At 44.3% G+C, this 23,106-nt stretch overlaps 1 protein-coding gene across 1 annotated transcript in view; it reads right to left on the reverse strand.

Moving 5' to 3' along the window:
* ACACB (acetyl-CoA carboxylase beta) overlaps nucleotides 1-23,106 on the reverse strand; it is a 99,400-nt gene that overhangs the window by 13,870 nt on the left and 62,424 nt on the right. The window contains exons 28-41 of the mRNA XM_068563713.1: nucleotides 20,841-20,978; nucleotides 19,932-20,031; nucleotides 19,736-19,843; nucleotides 16,483-16,539; nucleotides 16,205-16,246; nucleotides 14,270-14,485; nucleotides 12,677-12,832; nucleotides 11,601-11,804; nucleotides 10,077-10,232; nucleotides 4,893-5,015; nucleotides 4,305-4,574; nucleotides 3,283-3,380; nucleotides 2,112-2,232; nucleotides 321-431 (exon numbers count right to left, since the gene is read on the reverse strand). Coding sequence (XP_068419814.1) covers nucleotides 321-431; nucleotides 2,112-2,232; nucleotides 3,283-3,380; nucleotides 4,305-4,574; nucleotides 4,893-5,015; nucleotides 10,077-10,232; nucleotides 11,601-11,804; nucleotides 12,677-12,832; nucleotides 14,270-14,485; nucleotides 16,205-16,246; nucleotides 16,483-16,539; nucleotides 19,736-19,843; nucleotides 19,932-20,031; nucleotides 20,841-20,978 — 1,900 coding nt within the window. The remainder of the gene's footprint in view (nucleotides 1-320; nucleotides 432-2,111; nucleotides 2,233-3,282; nucleotides 3,381-4,304; nucleotides 4,575-4,892; nucleotides 5,016-10,076; nucleotides 10,233-11,600; nucleotides 11,805-12,676; nucleotides 12,833-14,269; nucleotides 14,486-16,204; nucleotides 16,247-16,482; nucleotides 16,540-19,735; nucleotides 19,844-19,931; nucleotides 20,032-20,840; nucleotides 20,979-23,106) is intronic.

The raw sequence follows: 23,106 nt of genomic DNA on the forward strand, positions 1-23,106 counted from the left end.
TTTTGGGGGGTCTTTTTCCAATTTTCTGCAATGTGTAATGCCATTTTAATAATTTTTAAAATTTCAATAATATTTAAAAATTTAAATTACAGTAATACAGAGTTAGTTCCACCAGAAGAGCCTAATATATATACATATTTTTTTGGGCTCATAAGAGGCCCATATAACTGCAAAATGGAAAAACAGCTCTGACATCAGTAGGGATGAAACTGGTTTCATGTTGAGAAAAATCCCCCATCGGGGACACTGGGAAAGTTAAAATGACCCCTCCCCCGCCCCGCCCCTAAATGTCCACTCCCCAGTGGCCCCTGCAAGGTCACCTTGTTGAGAGCCATTGCCCCTGTCAGGATGATGTGGGAATTCTCCACCTGGATCACTCGCTGGCCCAGCCTCACCAGATAGGCCCCGATCCCAAGGGCTCGGCAGGTCACCTGTGGAGACAGGATCCCTCCTGCATTCCCCAGGGCCACGTGCCCCACCTACCACAGTGGGGACAGCCCAGGGACCCGCTGGGTACCAACGGAAGCTAAGCTAGGCCACTGGCAACCTGATTGGAGGCCAAACAGCGTGACACAAGCCTTCCTTCAGGGTGCCTGACCTCAGCCTCCTAACCAGAAAGAATGGGGTTAGCAAAGAAGAGTGTTGTAAAGACAGCAGAAGTGGAATGTTCTGGTTCTTGCTTCAAGAGGCATGTCTGTGGCTCTTCGGAGCTTGGTCACTCCTGAGCCATTGCAGCCGTTCACACAACCAAAGGAGGCCTAGAAGGGCGTGTGAAACTGGAAAAATCTGAGCGAGGTCTGTACCGAGTTAACAGTATTGTGTCAACGTCAATGTCCCAGTTCTGATCACATCCGATGGTTACACTGTCTTGGGGGAAGCTGGGTGATGGGTACATAGGACCTGCCTATGCTATCTCGTATCTGGTGTGTCCTAAACTATTTCAAAATAAAAAGACATACAGGCAGATCTCGTTTTATTGCACTTCATGGATATTGCTTTTTTTTTTTTTTTATAACAAACTTAAGGTTTCTGGCAACCCTGCGTGTCAGATGATGGTTAGCATTTTCTAGCAATAAAGGATTTTTTAATTAAGGTGTGTACATTTTAAAAAGAAATTAATGCTATTGCACACTTAATATACTACAGTATAGTGTAAACATAATTTTTACATGGACTGAGAAACCAAAAAATCCGTGTGACGTTTATTGCGATATCCACTTTATTGCAACATTTGCTTTATGGTAGAGGTCTGGAACCAAACCTGCAACATCTCTGAGGTGTGCCTGTCTGTATATATATAAATAAAAGATACATATATATTTATATATTTTTGGAATATATAAAAATATACATATCTTTTTATATCCTTCAAAATAAAAATATTTTGGAATATGTAAATATATGCATAAATCTTTTTATTTTGAAATATATATGAAACATATTTAAATGACATCTAGAAAACAAGCCTAAGGAAGACACTCATGGCCAACATCTTCCACCTTGGAAACTGAAGATACAACACTGAAGGTAAAAATCATATCCTGAGTGACAGTTTACCGTTGAAAAGTACTATTACTACGACTCTACCAGAAACAGAAAATATTTTTGAAAAGGCCAAACTGGGGATCAGGAAGAGAGTCATTTAGTACTAGTTAAAATTGGACAGAAGTTCTTCTAAATACTCAGTACCTTTTAAATAAGAGGTGATTGGCCCCTGATTCAAACCAACCAACTGTAACAAGATATTTTTGAGATAACTATTCAAACTGAACCCAAACTGTGTTCTGATGATATTAAAGAACTGCCATTGATATTGTTGGGTGTAACAGTACTGTGGTTATGTTTTAAAAAAATGAGGGGGGGAGCATTAATCTAGTAAAGATCCACATTGGGGTACTTACAGATGGAAAGATATAAGTGGAGTTTGCTTTAAAATATTCCAGAACAGGGGGGCAGAGGGACTGGGGACATAGGAATGGTTACACACTGATAATTGTTGGAGCTGGTGATGAGTACATAGGGCTCATTAGCAATTCTCTTTACTTTCTTGACTATTTTAAAGTTTCTATAGTAAAAAGTTGAGACGGAAAAGAAAATAGGAGGGGACTCACCAAGCTGATGGTGACAATCTCATCATAATCCAGGGAGGTCTCCCCAGCAATCATGCCTGAGCCCCTCAGATTCTCTACGCCCAGGCCATCCTCCTTCCCAATGATATCCGTGATGACATACCTTCAAGAACCAAATGCGAGTTAAACACTGAGCTCTAGCCCAGAAAAATCCAAGGCTGATGCGTTTCCCAAGGACCCGAGGAAGGAAGGCTAAGCAAGGTGAGGGATTGGAAAGTGATAAAGCAGCCAGAGGTGAGATGAAGGCAGGGGTCTAGGCCCCTGATGATTGGCCCTCAAGTTTCTAGAAGGGCAAGTACAGCATCAATAATCATCATCCCTCCAACCAAAGATAAAGTTTGCCTATTCAGAGGCTGTCCTAATGAAATGTCACCCCACCCTGCATTCCTCCAGAAGCAATCTAGAATAGCCTTTGGTCTACAGAGACATGGGGGTATACAAGGAGAAGCCACTTGGTTCATCATCAATCAATCAATCAATCAAGATTCCATGGCCACATAAGTACACTGTACAGCCTAACCCATTAGGGATTCACAAGGCATTTCAGTGCATTAAATGTTCTGAGAAAGCCTGCAATAAAGATGCTTGTTGGATCTCATTTAACCCAGTGTTTCCCAAACTTACTTGACTATGGAAAATTTTCACTCCCTCCCATCCTCCCAAATCACCAACTAACATTCCAGGAAACTCAGCCTGGGAAATTCTGATTTAAATCAGAATCTGATATAAAAAACCCACAACCTTCCCTGGAAAAGACAGTCGGTATTGCCCTTGACGTTCTCATGGAGCAGGCCCTCCCGCATCTTCCCAGCTCACCAAATCACCGCTGAGTCAGTTTGGCTAATTTGGTCACAAAATGTAAACCTGCAGCTCTGGGGACACTGTGGGAATCCAACCTAATTCTCCTTGCACGATGTGTTATTTTTGTGAAGGGCGTGCCTCATTTTGGGATGACAAGGATGGGCTCACCCTAAAGGATGCCCCAGGTGTCTGAGCTATCAGTGCCCCCAGTGGAGCTCGGGGGTCCCGTTGTACAAACACTACCACCTGCTTGATATACTGTCAGAAGCCCAGAGGCGAAGAGGCAGATTCCCTGGGAGTAGCTGAAATTAACCACAGGCAAAATGAAGGAGCTGCCTGGTAAGTTATTTACCTGGATTCTCCTTCTTCCTCGATGTGTTTACAATGGACGGAGTTCAGGGAGCTGACTGTGGTGTAGTCTTGGGGAGTCAGGTACAGGTACTTAATTCCCTTAAAAATATATACTTCAGTAAGGCTATGAGTCCAGCTTCGTGCACTCAACAGCCACTGTTTTGTTTTGTTTTAATGTCAATACTGTGATGGGGGGGGGCGCACGGGGGTGTTAATAACACCATGTTAATAACACAGTCACCTGTCTGATGTTAATACCGTGTTAATAACAGCAATAAACTGAAGGTCTGCTCTGTGCTTTCCACTCGTCCTTACAACACAACCTCACTTTCTTCCTGGGCTCTCTGATTTAATGTTTTTTAATCATCTTTTCATTCTCTTTCCCCTACGGAGCTTTTTTTTCCTTAATGCCAACCCCCCCCCAATAAAATTTTATTATAGATATATTGTTTATGTAATGTGTGTATGTATGTATACATATATATGTACGTGTATGCTTTTTACATGAAAAGAATAATTTTTGCCCCCTTAGGGGGGGCAATACCACCCCCTTGAGAACTCATGCTCTGGTTGCAAAGAATGACTCTGTCCCCTGCATTTTCACATTACAAGATGTATGTTTTTCTCTATTCATTTTGCCTTTTATGGTAGCTGGTGTCTCTAGGTCTCCTGGATGATTTCTAAGAACTTCCTGAGGCCAGGGATTATGTTATCATTCACATTTGCATCCTTGGTGTGCACTGCGTTCAAGAGATGCTCAGTACGTATTAACTCTGTGTTTACATAAAAAATAACTTTTTTTTCATTATTGTCCCCCTAAGGATCCTATTTACACCTTTTTTCCTAATCGTCACCCCCTCCCATGAAATTTTAATGCCTGTTTATGTACTTTATGGATATCTATGCTGTCTACACAAAGAGCAAGAAGATTTGTTTCCGCCCCCTTGGAGGTGCTGTCACCCCCACAGAAAATACAACAGGAGCTTAGTGCAGTCACACTGCCACCCCGGCTTTATCACGTACCTTGTGGGGGTCTTCCCGGTCCACCCAAGCCACCTGGAACATGTGTTTGATCTCCTCCGCAAGGCCGATACGGGCCCCACTGTTGGCAGCGAGGTAGATTTTGGGGATGCCCTCTGCCCGGGCCATCTCGGATGCCCGCAGGTACAGTAGGTCTTCTCCAAGGCCAAAGGATCCTATCCGGAAGGTGATGTCATTGCTGATGAGGATAACGTCACGCCCGTCTGGGTACTCAAGGGTCTTAAACCTCATTTTGAAGGCCACCATGCCCACCTGGCGAGGACATGAATGCACAAGAAAACGGGCTTGTTTCTTCAGGAGGAATTTATTTATTTATTTTTGGCCACACTGCACAGCATGCAGGACCTTAGTACCCAGACCAGGGATTGAACCCACGCCCCCTGCAGTGGAAGTGCAGGGTCTTAACCACTGGACCGCCAGGGAAGTCCCCCAGGAGGAAATTTTTTTAAAGGGTGATTCCGGCCAGGGGCTGGGCTCTGTGAGTTTTTTTTTTTTAATTTTATTGAAGTATAGTTGATTTACAATGTTGTGTTCATTTCTTCTGTACAGCAAAGCGACTCAGTTCTTTACCTCATTTCCTCCAGGAAGTCGGTTCATCTCCACCAGCTGGCCCTGCGGGTCCAGCACTAGTTCGGTGTATGTCAGGATGTCTTTGGGGTACTTGTCCGGGGAGCCCCACATTTTAAAAAGAGCCTACAGAGAAGACAGGAAAGAGAAAAACCTGAAGTCATCAGTAAGGAAGTACATTTTCTACTGCTTTCTCTCTTTTTCAATCATGAACTATTTAAAGCATACATGCAGAAAAATAAATACCCAAGCACCTATCTCATGACTTTGTCAAATCATAATTTTTCCATAGTAGCTTAAGATTTTTTTTAAAGAAATAAGAAAAATGCAGTTAAAGTCCCTGGTGTACCCCTCCCCATCCCATTCTCATCCCTCCTCCTCCCTGCTCCCCTCAGGTAACTATTATCCTGAATTACTGTCCATCAGTCCTCTGTATGCTTTTACATTTTTATTTCATCATATGTGCAGACATTTAAAACATAGCATTATTTTGCATGACTTATACTTTAAATAATGGTATTGCACTGGACACGTCCTTCCACAACTTATTTTTCCAACTCTCCAATATATTTGAGAGATTTATCCATATTGATAAATTTAGCTCTGGTTTATTCATTTTCCCTGCTGTTCAGTTTTCCATGATATGAATATATCACAATTTATTTATTCATAACCCTTTTGGGGAACATTTAGTTTTCCAATTCTACACCAACAATGCTGTAATCAACATTTTTATGGTCTTTTTTTTTTAAATAAACACGGATGAGTGTTTCAATGGGTGTATACCTAGGAATGAAATTGCTGGGTCATAGGGTATGTGAAAATTCAGATTTACTGGATATTATCAGATTGTTTTACAGTCCTAGTAAGAAGGTGTGAGAGCTCCTTTGCCCCATATACTTGGCCACACTTGGCTTTGTCAAATATTTTAATGTTTACCCATCTGCTGGGTGTGAAACTGTACTGTGATTTTTTTTTTTTTGTACTGTGATATTGATCGGTACTTCACTGATTATCAGTGAGGTGAGCACCTTAGGATATATTGATTGATCTTGTAAGTTTCTCCTTTTTTTTGTCAATGTCCTAAGTATAACTCTTGCCCATATTTTTTATAGTTTTGCTTGTTCTTTTTTTTCCAATTGATTTATAAATGCTCTGTAGATAATATTGCTCTAATCCCTTGCTGGAAACAGATATTTAAACATATTCTCCCAATCTGGGGTTTGTCTTTTCTCTTTTACGTAAATAACTTTTAAATTTTAACATAGTCAAATTTATGGAGTTTTCCTATGCTTATGCTTTCAACTCACTCCAAGTGGTTTTAATCCTCTTGAAATTTATTTTTGTACACCAGATGAGGTAGAAATCGAAAATTGTTTTTCCCAATTAGATAAGAAATTTCTTTGTACCCTTTAGTGAAATTTATTCCCTTGATTCAGAATCCCACCTCTGCATTCAATCAAGGTTCTGTTGTAAGTGGGTCTGACTCTAGACTCTATTCTGTTCCATTGGCCTATTTGTTTAGCTCTGTTAGAATAATATTACACACTGTAGTACGTACTGCTGCTTGAAAGTAAATAATGACTTATTTTAAAGGATGGCTAAGACAAGTCCTCCTGATTTTGTTCTTTTTCAAAAGTGTTTTTGCTATTCATGAATTTTTGCTATCCCTATGAATTTTTCAGTTGCACCAAAACTCCAGAATTATACTGAATGTATTAATTTGGGGGGAACTATTATCTTTATAATATTGAAGCTTCCCATCATACATAAGCATGATATATCTCTCTATTTAGGCTTAAAGTATTTCTGTAAAGTTTCAAAATTTCCTCCATAAAGGTCTTGTATGTTTTTTGTTTGATTTATCCCTAAACTTGGAGCTGATCTTAATATTGTAAATGGCAGTTTTTCCAATTAGATTTTACAATAATTGCTGGTCTATGAGAGTACAATTAATTTTTGCATATTGCTCTTGTATCTAGCAATCTTGCTGTATTATCTAATTGGTTCCATAAATTCTCTTGGATTTCTTGTATAGGCATTTATATCATTTATGAAAAACATAACTTTGCTTCCTTCTTTCTAGTCTTTATACCTTTTATTTCTTTTTCTCATCTTTCTGCATTGGCCAAGAACTCTAGTAAAGAAAGTTGAATAGAAGGGGTGTTAATGGATATTTCTATCTGTACCTATCTTTGAAGCGAATACTTCTAACATTTCACCATTAAGTGCTATTAATTTTAGGTGGATGTCTTTTATCAAAATAAACAAATTCGGGGCTTCCCTGGTGGCACAGTGGTTAAGAATCCCCCTGCCAATGCAGGGAACACGGGTTCGAGCCCTGGTCCGGGAAGATCCCACATGCCGCGGAGCAACTAAGCCTGTGCGTCATAACTACTGAGGGTGTGCTCTAGAGCCCATGAGCCACAACTACTGAGCCCGTGTGCCACAACTACTGAAGCCTGTGTGCCTACAGCCCACGTTCCGCAACAAGAGAAGCCACCGCAAGGAGAAGCCTGTGCACCACAACAAAGAGTAGCCCCTGCTCACCGCAACTAGAGAAAGCCCGCTCGCGGCAACGAAGACCCAATGCAGCCAGAAATAAATTTAAAAAAAAATTCCCTTCTAGTCCTAGTTTATTAAGAGCTTTTATTATAAATAGATACTATCTTTTCAAACACATTTTTTGCACCTATTGAGAAACTTAAGTTCTTTCTTAATCAATTAACATGGTAAACTATAGACTTCCTAATACCATACAAGCTGTCACAAGATAAATACTATTTAGTCTAAATTTTTAAAAAAAAATCATTACTGGATTTCATTTGCTAATATTTTTTTTTTTTTAAAGGAACCATTTTGAGATATGTCAGAGCACACGGTTCTTTTTTTTTTTTTTTTTAATTTTATTTATTTATGACTGTGTTGGGTCTTCGCTTCTGTGCGAGGGCTTTCTCTAGTTGTGGCGAGCGGGGGCCACTCTTCATCGCGGTGCGCGGGCCTCTCACTATCGCGGCCTCTCCTGTTGCGGAGCACAGGCTCCAGACGCGCAGGCTCAGTAATTGTGGCTCATGGGCCCAGCTGCTCCACGGCACGTGGGATCTTCCCAGACCAGGGCTCGAACCCGTGTCCCCTGCATTGGCAGGCAGACTCCCAACCACTGCGCCACCAGGGAAGCCCTCATTTGCTAATATTTTAATTATGATTTTTGTGTCCATGTTCATAAATGAGATAATAAATTTCCTTTCTCCTAATGTTCTTATATTGGATTAATATTAAAGTAATAATAACCTGATAAAATGAGTTAAGAAGCATTCCCTTTGTTTTTTCTATTCTCTAAACAGTTTGTATACAAAGGGAATTATCTGTCCCTTGAAGGTTTGACAACAATTGTTGTAAAACTGTCTAGGACCAATTTTAGTAGATGGGTGTTTTTGACCTATGAATTCAATTTCATTAATGCTTTTTTTTCAAATTATTTATTTATTTATTTATGGCTGCTTTGGGTCTTCACTGCGCGTGGGCTTTCTCTAGTTGCAGCGAGCGGGGGCTACTCTTTGTTGCTGTGCACAGGCTTCTCATTGTTGTGGCTTCTCTCATTGCGGAGCATGGGCTCTAGGCACGCGGGCTTCAGTAGTTGTGGCTTGTGGGCTCTGGAGCGCAGGCTCAGTAGTTGTGACACACGGGCTTAGTTGCTCCACGGCATGTGGGATCTTCCCGGACCAGGACTCGAACCCGTGCCCCCTGCATTGGCAGGCGGATTCTTAACCACTGTGCTGCCAGGGAAGTCCCTGTCTGGGCCCAATTTTAGTAGACGGATGTTTTTGAACTATTAATTCAATTTCATTAATGCTTATAATCTATATTTTCTACTTCTTCTTGAGTCAGTTTTGATAAGATATATTTTTCTTAGAAATTTTCATCTGTTTTCAAATTTATGGGTTGTCCACCATACTCTGTTTCTTTATCTAAAAGAAAGTGGATGGATTTATTGCTGATTTGCCTGTTTCTTATTCTTATGGCCTGTGACTTCTGAGGCAAAAGGATACAGACAATGACATTCTTAATTATAAAAGTTTCCATTTATTAAGCATCTACTGAATACTTTATATATATTTCTTACCACAACCTGGCGAAGTAGGTAATATTATTAGCCTCATTTTACAGAGGAGGAAGGTGAGGCCCAGAGAGGTGAAGGAACTTGCCCAGGGACACACAGGAAGCAAAGGACAGATTTGGAACTCAGGCCCAGGCCTTACTGACCCTAAACGGCAGCTTTTCCTACTATCCTGCATCTCCTATGCCTAAAGTACACTGATGCTTTCCTGCGGACAGTAGAAGTCCACGACCTCAGTTTCATGAACGTCATTCACAAGGCAATGGAGAAGATGTACACAGGCACCCACATCACCAATGCCAGTGTGCTCAGTCTCCTTGAAAGGCCCTTCTACGTAAAAAAAATAAAGGCATAGAAAGCATACTTGAAGGAAATACACTAAAATGTTATTGCAGTCCTCAATGGTAGACAAGTGATTACCTATGAGTGAAATTTTATTTGCTTATTCCTATTTTTCTGTATCCAGTGTGTATTTAATAATCATAAAAACATAAAACATTATTTTTTTTAAGTAGACCAAAAAGTCCTCGAAGGCAGTGACCCCATCCTCTTCCTCATGGTCTATCTACCCTTAGAATGGTTCCTGGCATGTAGCCAGCACTTAATATAAGCACTAAAAAGACCAGAAGGAAATGGTAAGCAATTCGTCTTTAGTACGTGGAACAAGGCGTCACTTTTTCCTTCTTTCCACTCTCCTTTACTTTCCAAAGTTTCTATATTATATTCCTTTTTATCACTGGGATGAAATTAGGTTTGTTTTAGAAAAATATACTATGAAGTCATTCTCAATATTAGTTTCTTTTCCTTCACGAATACTGTGTTCTTTAGAGTGGGGTCTTCAGAAGAGTAACTAAGGGGAATTCCCTGGTGGCCCAGTGGTTCAGACTTGGTGCTTTCACTGCCGTGGGCCCAGGTTCAATCCCTGGTCAGGGAACTAAGATCCCACAAGCCGCACGGTTTTTTTTTTGAAAAAAAAAAAAAAAAGAGTAACTAAGGATGGGGGGGTGTGGATGCCAGTGGAGTCTCTACGGGGACCCTGGGCAGTGCTGAGTCTCAGCCTCAGGACTTGCCTGCCTGAACATTTCCGGGAAGTCATACACATAGGTGGTACCCAGGGACTGGGCCTGGAATCGCTTAGCCTGAAGCAGATCCTTGGTGACGTAGGGAGTATTGATCAGCATCCCGTGCTGGGGCCCTTGTTTGTTGCCGAAGGAGTGAAACATGATCTGGACCAGAAAGAAAGAAAAACAGAGAGTGAGGAGGGTAAGTCTCAGAGAACCACACTCCTGCCCAATTTATTTCTTCCCAGTCCTCAGTGAAAATGCAATGAGGGAATACTACTCAGCCAGAACAAAGAATGAAATAATGCCATTTGCAGCAACATGGATGGACACAGAGGTTATCATGCTAAGCGAAGGAAGTCAGAAAGAGAAAGACAAATACCATATGATATCACTTATATGTGGAATCTAACATATGACACAAAGGAACTTTTATGAAACAGAAACAGACCCACAGACATAGAGAATAGACTGGTGGTTGTGAAGGGGGAGGGTGTGTGGGAGAGGGATGGACTGGGAGTTTGGGGTTAGTAGATGCAAGCTATTATATATAGAATGGATAAACAACAAGGTCCTAGTGTATAGCACGGGGAACTATATTCAGTATTCTGTGATAAACCATAATGAAATAGAATATTAAAAAAATAATGTGTATATATATATGTATAACTGAATCACTCTGCTGTATAGCAGAAATTAACACAACATTGTAAATCAACTATATTTCAATAAAAAATGCAATGAGGGGAAGCATAGCATGTATCACATAACAAAGTGAGTGCCCGGGAGAATAATCTTCTCTTCTCTGCCACTGTGGGAAACAGATGTGGAGACACAGCTCCAAAACCGTAATTATCATACTACTCACACACACACACACACACACACACACACACACACACACACACACACTGCAAACAAAGCAGAGTGTATGTAAAAATTGGTGAAAGCCAAATAAGGTCTGCATTTGAGTTAATAGACTGGACCAGTGTTAACTTCCTGTCTTGACAAGGTCTCTGGTTAAAAAAGATGCTATCATTGGGGAAAGTTGGGTGAAGGGTATATGAGTATTCTCTGTACTAAATTTTCTCCTCTGTGCTATTTTTGCAACTTTTTGAGAGTCTTTAAGTGTTTCAAAATAAAACGATTATATATATACATGTAATCTACTACCTGTATATATAGTAGTCAATAGGAAACTTGATTCATTTTACAAAAGTCTATTCCAAAACACAGTTGGGGAAAATACCATTTCCCTAACTGAACTAATTTGGGAACTGTGTTATAATCATCCATAATACTCCACATCTTATCCCAAACATGGTTCTAGACTGGATTAAACTTTGGATTCATTCTCCTTCCCAGAGGAATGAACAACTGAGATTTAGAAGCTAACATGTTTATCATAAAACTCAGAGGAGCAGCCCCAATCTGACACAGCAAAGCTTCCAAGTGCCATTTTAATCTACGTCTTGCTCTCCGGACAGCCTGCCTCCACTTTGACTTGACTTCTGTGACCCAGCCCGGCCTTACGTTTCCAGATCTGGGGTCGGTCACTTCTTTGTAGAGGCTGATGTCCAGGTAATAGCCTGACTCGTTGGTGATGAACAGGCGGATGGGAACGGCGTGGTCGGTGGTGGTCTGGCGGATGTTGATCTTGACCTCAGCCTGGAGCACGCGGAGTTTCCACAACCGGCTGCCGTAGCGCATCACCATGGACCGCACTGACTCCTCAATCTGCCGCAAACCACAGCAATTCAATTTCAGGACCCATTCCGCGCACACTCATAATAGTTCTAGCTCTGATTATAACAGAAAGATGAGATATACTGAATGCAAAATGCACTGCACATATATAGCAGAGCAATACGTGGCACGTATCCATTAACTATAAGCTGATAATAATCAAAGGTATCCTGCTAAGCATTTAAGCTCATTATCTCACTCTGTCCCCATAATTACTCAGAGAGGCTGGCATTTTTGTCCCCCACTGACAGATGAGGAAACTGAGGCTGGTAAGAGCTAGCGCCCCTATGTTACCCTGTCTTTCTCTCCATCATGCATCCCAAGCCTATGCATTTTCTCTTCTAGGAACCATGTGAACTGGAGGAGTTGGGCAATCAGCATGGGCCTCTGCACCCCACACATGCCAAGCTGATGGACTAGAACGTCCTTCATCCAGAATCACCACCACAAACTCTGCCTGCTCGTGAAGAACCAGCCAATGGAGAACGGCTGAGCCACAGACCTCAGGTTCTCCCCTCCCCTCCCCCACCCACATGCAGCCCCCAACAGAGCCTGGAACTAGGGAGAGGACAAAATTTTGTTTTGCAAAAGACATTTTGGGCATCTGTGTCTTCCGAAACGTGAAGCGTGCCCACGGAGGGGGAACATCCTTAGGGACGGTCCTAGGGGTGGTGGCTGAGAAACGGCTCTAGAATTAATCGATGGAAGGTTTGTTCTCCACCTGCAGCAAGTGAGGCTCAGACATGCACATATGCACCCTGGAACTCAGGTCTCGAGCACCAGAAGACAACACCCTGGAGCAGGAAGGTCCCAGTGAAGGTGAACCTAGAGCCTGGTGAGAGCCCCACCCCCAGAGGTGAGACCTTAAAGGGGTCCATGATGACGGTGGGCACGAAGTTGAGGAAGATGTGGTTGCAGTCGGTGCGCACGCTGGTGTTGTTGAACGCCACCTCCAGCTCGTCCATGGCCTCCAGGAGCAGCCGCTCGCCTTCGTTCTGCAGGTACTCGAAGGAGGCTTCCTGTTGAAGGGGGGGAGGGGCAGCCGCTAGGCCAGGGGTGCAGGGCCCAGAGAGTCAAAGGGAAAGGAGAACATCCCCCTCCTCCAAAAGGCATGCCAGGTCAGACAGCAGAGCCCTGCCTCCAGAGGTAAAGGGATGTCCCAGGCTGTCTCGTGTATTCAGCACCTCTTTTATTTTCTGTATTCTGATGCTTTGACAGCTGGGCCTTGCTGACCCTGGAGGGACTGCCCCTCCAAGGGTTAGCCGATTCCTAGAGCCTGTAAACAACTCACCCATGAGCATGCTTTTCAGGCAAACCAACCAATCCAGACCCCACAGCCCAACTACCTCCTTGTCAGGCTCTCACCCTCCAGGCCACTATCCACTGGCCCTAATCACCCCAGGGCCAGGTATCAGACAAGTAGAGACAGTCCCTATGCTCACAGCCTGCTGAAATTACTCAAGCCAGCCAATCCCAAGCCTGCTCACCCTGCCTCACCCATTCCTTCCTGCGGAATCCACAATAAAGGCCCCTGTCCATGTATCCCCCCTCCCTCTGCCTCCTGAGCAGCCCTGGTGCTTCCCCATGTGGCCCCCATAGCTCAGCATGTCCCCTCCTCTTGGAATCTGTGATAACAAATAAACCATCTTTTCGATCACAACTGTCTACTGATCTGTTGGCCTTACCATACCTGGATAATCATAAAAGTTATTAAAATATCTAGGTGACAGAGGCAGCAAAATACTGAGATTAGCTTAACATCCATCACTAGGGGATTTGTTAAAAAACATTACACACACAAGATGTACATCCTTGCAAGGGAATTGCATGAAGGAAATTATCTTCATTAACATGGAAAGAGGTCTACAGTAAAAAAAAAAAAAAAAGTCTTTAAATGATTTGTCCAGCCTGAGCTCCTATCTGTAACATTACACCTACAACCCAATCCCCATACATATATGGAATTAGGCCTAGAAAGGGTCACCAACAGGGCTGACCCCTGAGTGGCAGGATTCTGGTCCTTTTCCTTGATTTTTAAAAATATTTTCAGTATTTTTTGCAATCTTCACAATATAATCATGAATTACTTTTCTGAAGGCAAGAAACAGTGGGACATGACCACTCACGCAGTGAGCAAGTACAAAAAAAAATCCCCTTAACAAACCAGGATCTTTCTTTTCTATCCTCCCACTTCTCTCCTCATGCAGAGAGATCTCCGCGACAGAAGAAAGAATCCACATGCCAGCCCATGAAAACAGACCACTTCATTATCCACCTCCCACTCTGTCCCCAGACTGGAGTGTCAGTCACAAGGGCAGGGCTGTGTGTGCCCTGTGCACCCTGACATCCCCAGAGGGCAGCCCAGGGCCTGACGCAGAGCAGGAACTCAAAGAAGGCAAGGCCAGCACGTGAGTGACAAGTTCAGGGGGAGAAAGAAACACCCCGTGACATCGTACCTTGGTGATCAGGTCCGAATGCCTGATGATGGCGCGGATGAAGAACCTGTGGTCCGTGACCTCTGTGCCCTCTTTCACTTTGGCAGCGCCCAGGTACAGATGCATCTTGTGGTTGGCGCAGGGCATGGCAGTTATGTCAAAGTTACGCAGCCGGCTGAGCTCCAGCTGGAAGGCCAGGGCCGGCTCCAAGTGGCGGTAAATGCGATCTTCTGCAAACTGTGGGCCGACCAGAGAGAGAAAACAGATGGACACACAGACACAGGTGGAGTTGGACACTGGGGCTGCGTGCCTGCTTGATCCACGCCCTGTCCTGCAGATCCCTGGTGTTTGCGGGTTTAGCACTCAGGAATGAAGCATTCATGATGTCCTCTAATTGTGAGCTCAAGAGATTTGGGATTTTGCGATGGTCCAGAGGAGAGCCACGAGCATGGAATCTTGTGCTGGCATAAGCCTCTTGGCCCCAGGGGAGCCTAGCTAGTCCCCAGCACCTGCTGGCACCACCAGGCTGTTCTCTATCTGCCACCACACAGAGTATTTCTCAAGAAGTCACTAAGCCCTAGTTTCCTTGTGGAAATTTGTCCCCAGAAGGAAGCGACTGATGGTACTGGAGACTGAAGAGAAAATGAAGAAGCTAAAGAAAGGATGCGTCTTAACTAGGAAAGTAAGGCTTTGGATAAATTAAAATACTGTTTAGTGGAGACTGGATCTGTGCTGGGAACAAGCCCACCTGTTCTAGAGTAAGGATGAGCAAACTCTTTCTTAAAAGGCCAGGGGACTGACGGAGTATACGGTCGGTCCCAACCACAGTCCACCTTCCAAAACCGCGGGTCCCGCATCCGCGGACACAACCAACTGCGGAGATTCCATCCACGGTTGGGTGAATCCACGAACGTGGAATCCGTGAACACGGAGGACCAACTGTACTCGATTCAGCCACTGGAGCGAGAAAGCCACAGGAGACAGTAAGTGATTAATGGGTGTGGCCTCTGTCCCAATCAAACTTTGGTTATAAAAACAGGGGGCTGGCCTGCAAGCCATAGTTTGCCAACCACTGTTCTGGAAGAACATAAGAAAAAGAGGTTGGCCAAATGTCCATCAACAGATGAATGAATAAAGAAGGTGTGGCACATATATACAATGGAATATTACTCAGCCATAAAAAGGAACGAAATTGAGTTATCTGTAGTGAGGTGGATGGACCTAGAGTCTGTCATACAGAGTGAAGTAAGTCAGAAAGAGAAAAACAAATACCATATGCTAACGCATATATATGCAATCTAAAAAAACGGTACTGATGAACATAGTGGCAGGCCAGGAATAAAGACGCAGACATAGAGAATGGACTTGAGGACACAGTGGGGGAAGGGTAAGCTGGGACGAAGTGAGAGAGTAGCACTGACATATATACACTACCAAACGTAAAACAGATAGCTAGTGGGAAGCAGCCGCATGGCACAGGGAGATCAGCTCGGTGCTTTGTGACCACCTAGAGGGGTGGGATAGGGAGGGTGGGAGGGAGCCTCAAGAGGGAGGGCATATGGGGATATATGTATACATATAACTGATTCACTTTGTGGTACAGCAGAAACTAACACAACATTGTAAACAATTATACTCCAGTAAAGACATTTAAAAAAAAAAAAAAGAAAAAGAGGTTGGGAGAACTGTCTTACAGAGCTACACCAGTAAGTACAAAAAGTGCCCAGGTGAGACAGAAACCTGTAGTGAAGGCTGAAAGGGCGGGAAACATGAGGTCTGAGCTCCACACAGCAACACGGGGCTCTCACTGGAAATACCAGCCCAGAGGAAGGCTGGAATCTACACAAAAGTTGCATGTTCTAGAATATGGGGATACCACAAGGACTAAGGACTATATTCTTGCTGAATATCAAATATCCCGGGGAAGCGAGAACCAGTCATTGCTCTTCACCATACCTCATCTCTTGCTCTGAATGTGAAAAACTTGGGAAATTCTTTCTGCAAAAAGAAATCCATATGAAAGACAAATCAAGCAAGACTCATTTAAATATTTATAGACCTGTTTTGTGATTTTTAACCCTAACCCAGTCCACTTCTAGAATGAATCATTTGGAAAGCCATCTCTTCTCTAGGGACTGATTTTTTCCACCCGAATCTACAGAGTAAGCATCAAATAAATGGCACCAAGTCTTGAAGAATGCGAAAACCTCAGATGTGTTGAGAATCGGACTGACCTCTTGGGCAATCAGGAATGTAATTCTTCGGAGTCCATACTCCACAAGGATGTTTTTCTGTATTAAAAACCAAAAACACAGTGGGATCATATTTGGCCGCAAAAAGGAATGATATATGTTACCACCCGGATCAACCTTGAAAGCAGGCCGAGTCAAACAGGCCAGTCCCCAAAGACCTCATAGTGTATGAAATTCCATTTATCCCATTTATAGGAAATACCCAGAATAGGCCAATCCATAGAGACAGAAAGTAGATTAGTGGTTGCCTAGGGCAGGGGAAAGGGTTTTGGGTTGAGGGAAAATGGGGTGACTGCTAATGGGTATTTTGGTGGGAGTGGTGAAAATGTTCTAAAACATAATGATCATAATGATGGCTACACAACTCTATGAATACATAGTAGTCCCTCCTTACCCATGAGCAATACGTTCCGAAATCCCCAGTGGATGCCTGGAACCACGGATAGTACCAAACCCTATACATACTATGTTTTTTTCCTATATATACATACTTATGATAAAGTTTAATTTATAGATTAGGCACAGTAAGAGATTAACAATAATTATAACAAAACAGAACAATTATAGCCATATACTGTAATAAAAGTTATGTGAATGTGGGCTCTCAAGATATTTTCCTGTACAAATTTAATGCCTTTTCCGTCTTAACTAGGCACTTATCACTCACTGTGGCCGTAATGTCTGCAATTTAGGGTGTGACAGCAAAACTAGCACGCATTTCTTTTTTCCTCCTTCACAGTTTCATGGATAGAAGACTTGGTTTCACCATAGATCTTAGCAGCTCAGCATACATTTTTTTTCCCTTCCTTATTAAATCAAGAATTTTCACCTTTTCACTGAAAGGGAGCACTTGACAGCTTCTCTTCGGCATGTCCGAGTTGCCAGCATTACTTGTACTTTGGGGGCATAATTAAGTAAAATAAGGGTGACTTAACATGAGTACTGCAATACCATGACAGTTGATGGGATAACCGAGCTGACTACTAGGTGACTAACGGGCGGCTACGCTTGGACAGAGGGATGATTCACATCCGGGCAGGACAGAGCAGGACGGCATGAAATTTCATCACACTACGCAGAATGGCACACAACTTAAAACTTACAAATTGCTTAAACTTAAAAATTTCTGGAATTTTCCATTTAATATTTTCAGACTGCAGTGGACTGTGGGAAACTGAGATTGCAGAAAACAAAACTGCAGAAAAGGGGACTACGGTACTAATAAGCACTGAATTGTACACTTTAAATGGGGGAATGGTGTGCTAAGTGAATTATATTCAGTAAAGCTATTTATATATATATACACACACACACACATATATATTACATATATATATATCTTAACATTTCATGAACTCTTTAATGAAATTGGTGGGATGGGGCACTGCTGTATTTTTTTTTAAAAAAAGATGACAAGCTGAATAAAAAAGCCTGACACAAAAAAGTACAAACCATATGCTTTAGTTTATATAAAACTCTAAAATAGACAAAACTAATCTCTACTATTAGAAGTCAGGATACTGGTTGGTTATCTCTGGCGGGGGAGATGTAGTGATGGGAAGAGGCTCAAGAAGGGGCCAGAACATTCATTTCTTGATCTGAATGTTGGTCACACTTGGGAATTCCCTGTGAAAATTCATCAGGCTGTACATTAATGATTTGTGCACTTCTGTGTACATTCGACTTCGTCAAAAATTACCCAAGAAAAGTACTAAACTGTTTTTAGTTGTTCCCTAAACGAAATAAATACTATTATGTATAGTTCTCTGGGGAAAGGAAAAAAACCCAGAAGACCAGGAAATAAGGATATTTTTTAATTTCTCCATGTGATAAGGAAAATTATTAGGAGAAATGAATAGTCTTAGCCCATTTCAGAAAGAGGCAAGGAGACATAATCAAAAAAACACTTAACAGAATGCAGGTTGCAAAGAAAACAGGATAAATTGGAAAACGAAGAGGATTCTACTGGGAGCCTGATTACTGTTCTCAATTAAAGGTGTGCTTGAACGTACAGGTGTGTGTATGTGTCTGCGAATGTGCACGTATCTATCTGCTTAGTGCAAAAATTTTAAAATAATATAGAAATATGTAACATTAAAATGTCTCCCACTCCCCTGGTAGGTGTATATTCTGCTAACTTTCCTCTCTTTGGTATGCTGTATATAAACACTTATTTGTACAGAGACACATACGTTTAATCTTTTCTAGCTCATGCATATCCTCCTGGGTCGATATGTAGAGAACTGTCTCCTTCCCACACACAGCCACGTTGCCCCCCATAGCACGGCTGTTCCCAGGTGATTCTGACACCCCTTCACTGCCCCCTCGGGGAAGAACCACCAAGTATCTTGAGCATCGTCTGATTTGGTTAGGGGGCAGGCAAACTGCCAACAGCTCAAACGTTGCCTTATCTAAGCCATGGATGCCAAGCTCAAAGTCCAGTAAGGACATCAGCTATGTTAAGAAACAGGCTAGAGGGAAATATACCAGGATTCTCACAGTCACTGCCCTGGATGGTGGGGCAAGCTTTTCAGATCTGTCTGCCCCTTAAAAATTTTCTACAATGTACATCATTACACTGTTGATTAATCAATCACATAAGGCTAAGTACATCATTAACAATAATGTCCCTAAGCTTTCATGGCATCATCCGTGCATTATTCACCCAACACCTCCTGCCTAGGAAGCACCAGGCCAGGTCCTCTGAGGGACGCCAAGTCAGAGGAGGTAAGAGGTGTCCCTCCCACCAGAATAACATGGGGGATACAACACATATACAGATAAATACACCAAAAAGCAACAGCCAAAAATTTCCAAGTGTTCTTAAAGTTGAGACCAAGTCAGGAGGGTAAAGAGCTAACAGCTATAGTGTGCCTGGCAGATTTATTAATTTATGAGCTTAAGTATCCCATCTTACAGATGGGAAAACTTAAGGATCAGAGAGATAAAGTAACCTGCTGGAGGTCACACAGCACCTGCCCCATAGTTCTACTACCTACACTTGCCAAGCTGCTCCACATCTGTTTGCAGCTGGGGTCATTAAGCATATGTAACAGCTGTCCCTACTGCTGGGTAAGAATCCATGCCAGCAATGGCCACCACATGTTTATAAAACCAACCCACAGTTATATGCATACATGGTTGTTTATGTAAGTGACTTGGGCACATGGACGCCTCACCAAGACAGCCCCTCCTCCTTCTCCAGGGACCCAGAAGCAGAGGCTGCCCAGCGTACCTTGGACTGAACGAATGTCCGGAAAATGGGCACCAGCTGCTCATCCTCCGGGTAGTCTGCACACTGGATGGCCACGTTCAGGATGTGGATCGGCTCTTCTCGGAGGCTCTGGGAGAGAAAACCAAGGGTAGGCAGTAGAAGGGCCCAGGGCCCCAGCCCGCCCCCTCCTCGGCTTGCTCCCTGCTCAGACACTCACCTTGCTGTCATCCTCGGAGTACAGGGAAGTACGGGCCTTGCTGAAGAGAGGGATGTCCTTGGGCACGTTGGCAAAGCAGGAAATGACCTCATCAAAGTTCCTGGGGGCACGGGGCAGAGAGGGAGGGCTGAGGGGCCGCTGCCCCACAAGGTGATAGGTCAGGCCCGACCCTCACTCTTTCCCAACCACCACTCTGCAAGCACATCCGAATCTGTGCAGAATTCCTGTGGTTCCTGATAGGTCCAAGGCACCATCGATGGGGTCCTTCCCAAAAGGGAAGAAAGAACCTACGTGATTTGAGATGGTGAATAAAAGAAATGATTCCCAACACTTTTGGGGCCATGGCTGGGGTCCCCCTTTTACTGGCTGGTAGACCCTTGCAACCTCATCTCACCCCTCCGAGTCAACTGAGGATAACAAAAGTAACCACTACACCTCCCAAGGCTGTTGTGAACATATAAGATAATCCAAGCATGATGCATAATATACAGGACCAAGTTGAAAAAAGGGCAACGATGCTGACATTTTTGAGCATGTTATTTACATATTAACTATAGTTTAAATACAATATTTTATATGTATTATCTCATTTAATTTTCCTTGTGATCCTACGAAGTAAGTCCTTCTCTTATGCCCATTATACAGATGAGAAAACGAAGGTACAGAGAGAAATCATTTGTTCAGAGTCTTATAGTCAGAAAGCAGTGCAGAGCCAGAATTCAAAAGCAGGAGGTGCTGACACAAAAGCCCACACTTTTGATGACATTATTATTCTGTTATTATTAGCTCCTTGTGCCATGTGTCTGGGCCACCCCCACCTGTGTGTGCAATGAATGGGTGGGGGTCAGGGGAAGCTCACTCAACCCCTGTGCATGGGGTGTTCTGGGGAGACTGAGCCACACTGGGTACCTGGTGAAATCCTCGAATCTCTGGAAGGCAACCATGGCCCCCATCCGCTGGGACTTGGGGGAGAAGCCACTGTCCATGAAGAGCTCCTTGCTGTGCCTCAGCAGTTCAGGGTTGGTGATGCTGATGGGTACGGCCATCCTGCAGAGGGGTGGGAAGTAGGGGGTGAGGCAGCCATCCGTGGATCTAGCCCCAAGAGCTGTTCCTGCCCTGGAAGCTTTGGTGAGCCAGCGCCACATTAGAGCCTTCTGAAAGAGGGGGGCTTAGAATCGGGGTGGAAGGGACGGGGTAGAGCGACAGGGGTTGGGGAGTCTCATCTGATTCCTCAGGACCTGGTATAGAGCAAGAGCTCCACACATGAATGAATAATGACTGAATGGTACGTGCATGCATGCAAGTCCAGTTCCAACATGGTCGCCTGATAAATCCATAGTAGTGAACTCAGCCACAGAGTAAGAATGCACTCAGCGCCTGGAGAGCCCCAGCCCCCGGCGGCTGGTGAAGGGCCAGCCTTGGTTCTGAGAGACATTCCAGGCCTCTGCTCCCCTAACCCCTCCCCTCCATCAAACCCGCCCTACGGACAGGGCCAGAAACCAAAACTGACCCCCAAGCCAGCAGCCCACTGGAGTTTAGGTGGCCACTGCCCCCAGGACTGTCTGCACACCAGGAGCAAATCCAAATGGGCCCCCGGGTAGTTAGGATGGGGCCCTGGAATCAAGCAAAGGAGGGGCTGCTCATCAGATGGGGGCAGAAAAGAGTCAACAGAGCAGGCCTGAGGTTGCTCTCCTGAAAAAGAGACCTACTTGCAAGGCTGGCCCTTGGCTGGTGTCCAGGAATTCGGGGTTGCCCCCATTCCCTAAATGATGAGGGAGGCTCACTGTGCCCACATTGTTTGCACAGTGTGGTTTATGCTCAGCTTTCCTTCTGCACTCTAGGATTTTGGTACATGCTCAGCAGAGGGTGCCCACGTGACCAGCTCCCCGTGAAAACCCTGGGCGCTGAGCCCCTAACCAGCTGCTGGATGACACTGCACACACACCATCACAACTCCCTGCTGGGAGAATGAAGCACGTCCTGGGTGATTCCATTGGGAGGGGACTCTTGGGACCTTGTGCTGGTTTCCTCTGAACTTGACCCCATGCCCCTTTTCCCTTTGCTAACTGGGCTCTGTGTCTTTCATTAAAGTAAATCACAGTCACAAGCATGAACATACTGAATCCTGGAAATTTTCCTAGTGAATTCTAGAAACCACGGATGCTCTTGGGGACCCCCAATCCAGGTGGGGCAGGGCCTGTGTGTGCCTTCCTGTTGGATACCCCTGAAACCATCCACCAGGTCGCCTGCTCCCAGACAGCTGAATGCAGGGGTAACACACTGGTGTGGCAGCACAGGCTGAATTCGGCCCACAGATGGACGCTGTGGCTCCAGCCAGACGCTGGTCCGCGCAGCATGTTTAATATCTTCCTTATACACTGACTACCTGTCCGCACTGAAAAGCTGAGGATTTGATTTTCTTTTTAAAGTCTCGCTTTCCTGCTTCTCTTGGAAAAAACAAGGAAAGGTTTGGCCCCACCAGCTACTTTTCTGGAACTAGGACAACAGCCCCTCAGGCATGGCCGTGTTCTTGAGTTCCCCCGCTCTGGCCATGCTCAGCGCCCCTTGGGCCTGGACCTAAGTCCTGCTGGCCTCTCGCCTGACCTCCCCTCTGGTCTCACGACCCAATTCACAACGTGCCTGGCTCTACAGACACAGGTGTGGAGGGTCCAGCCAGGCCCTGCTGGGCGGTGACACCTCACCCCTCATGACCTTCCCAGAGGCCTACAAGAGCAGGGCTGTGTTGGCAGTTGAGGCCACAGGTCCCAAGTAAGCTCCTGGCCCTCCCAGCCGACAGCAATGGCAAGGGCCTGAGACAGTCAGGGAAGCCCTCTAGGGTCCTCAACATCTCCCTGGCTGATAATAACACCCTGTGTCTATACTGAGGGTCACAACCAATAACCTGGACACCCGTGTAGGTTCTTCCAAGAAACAAGGCGTGAGTGACCCCCGGCCTTCAGAGGGCGGCCCCCCTTCCCTAATGGGGTTGAACTGCTGTGACAATGAAATCCAAAGGGAAAGAATTCCTCCTCAGGGGCGGACAAGTTCAAAAGTTCTTACACCACCCCTCCCACAGACCCCCAAAATGATTCCAGGCCCCCGAAGAGTCAGTCCCCTTTTCTCTCAATTGGGCAAATGTCACAATGTTTTTTTTGGTGGTGGGGGGGATAAGTCT

The sequence above is a fragment of the Eschrichtius robustus genome, chromosome 14, assembly GCF_028021215.1.
Source record: "Eschrichtius robustus isolate mEscRob2 chromosome 14, mEscRob2.pri, whole genome shotgun sequence".
Lineage (NCBI taxonomy): Eukaryota > Metazoa > Chordata > Mammalia > Artiodactyla > Eschrichtiidae > Eschrichtius > Eschrichtius robustus.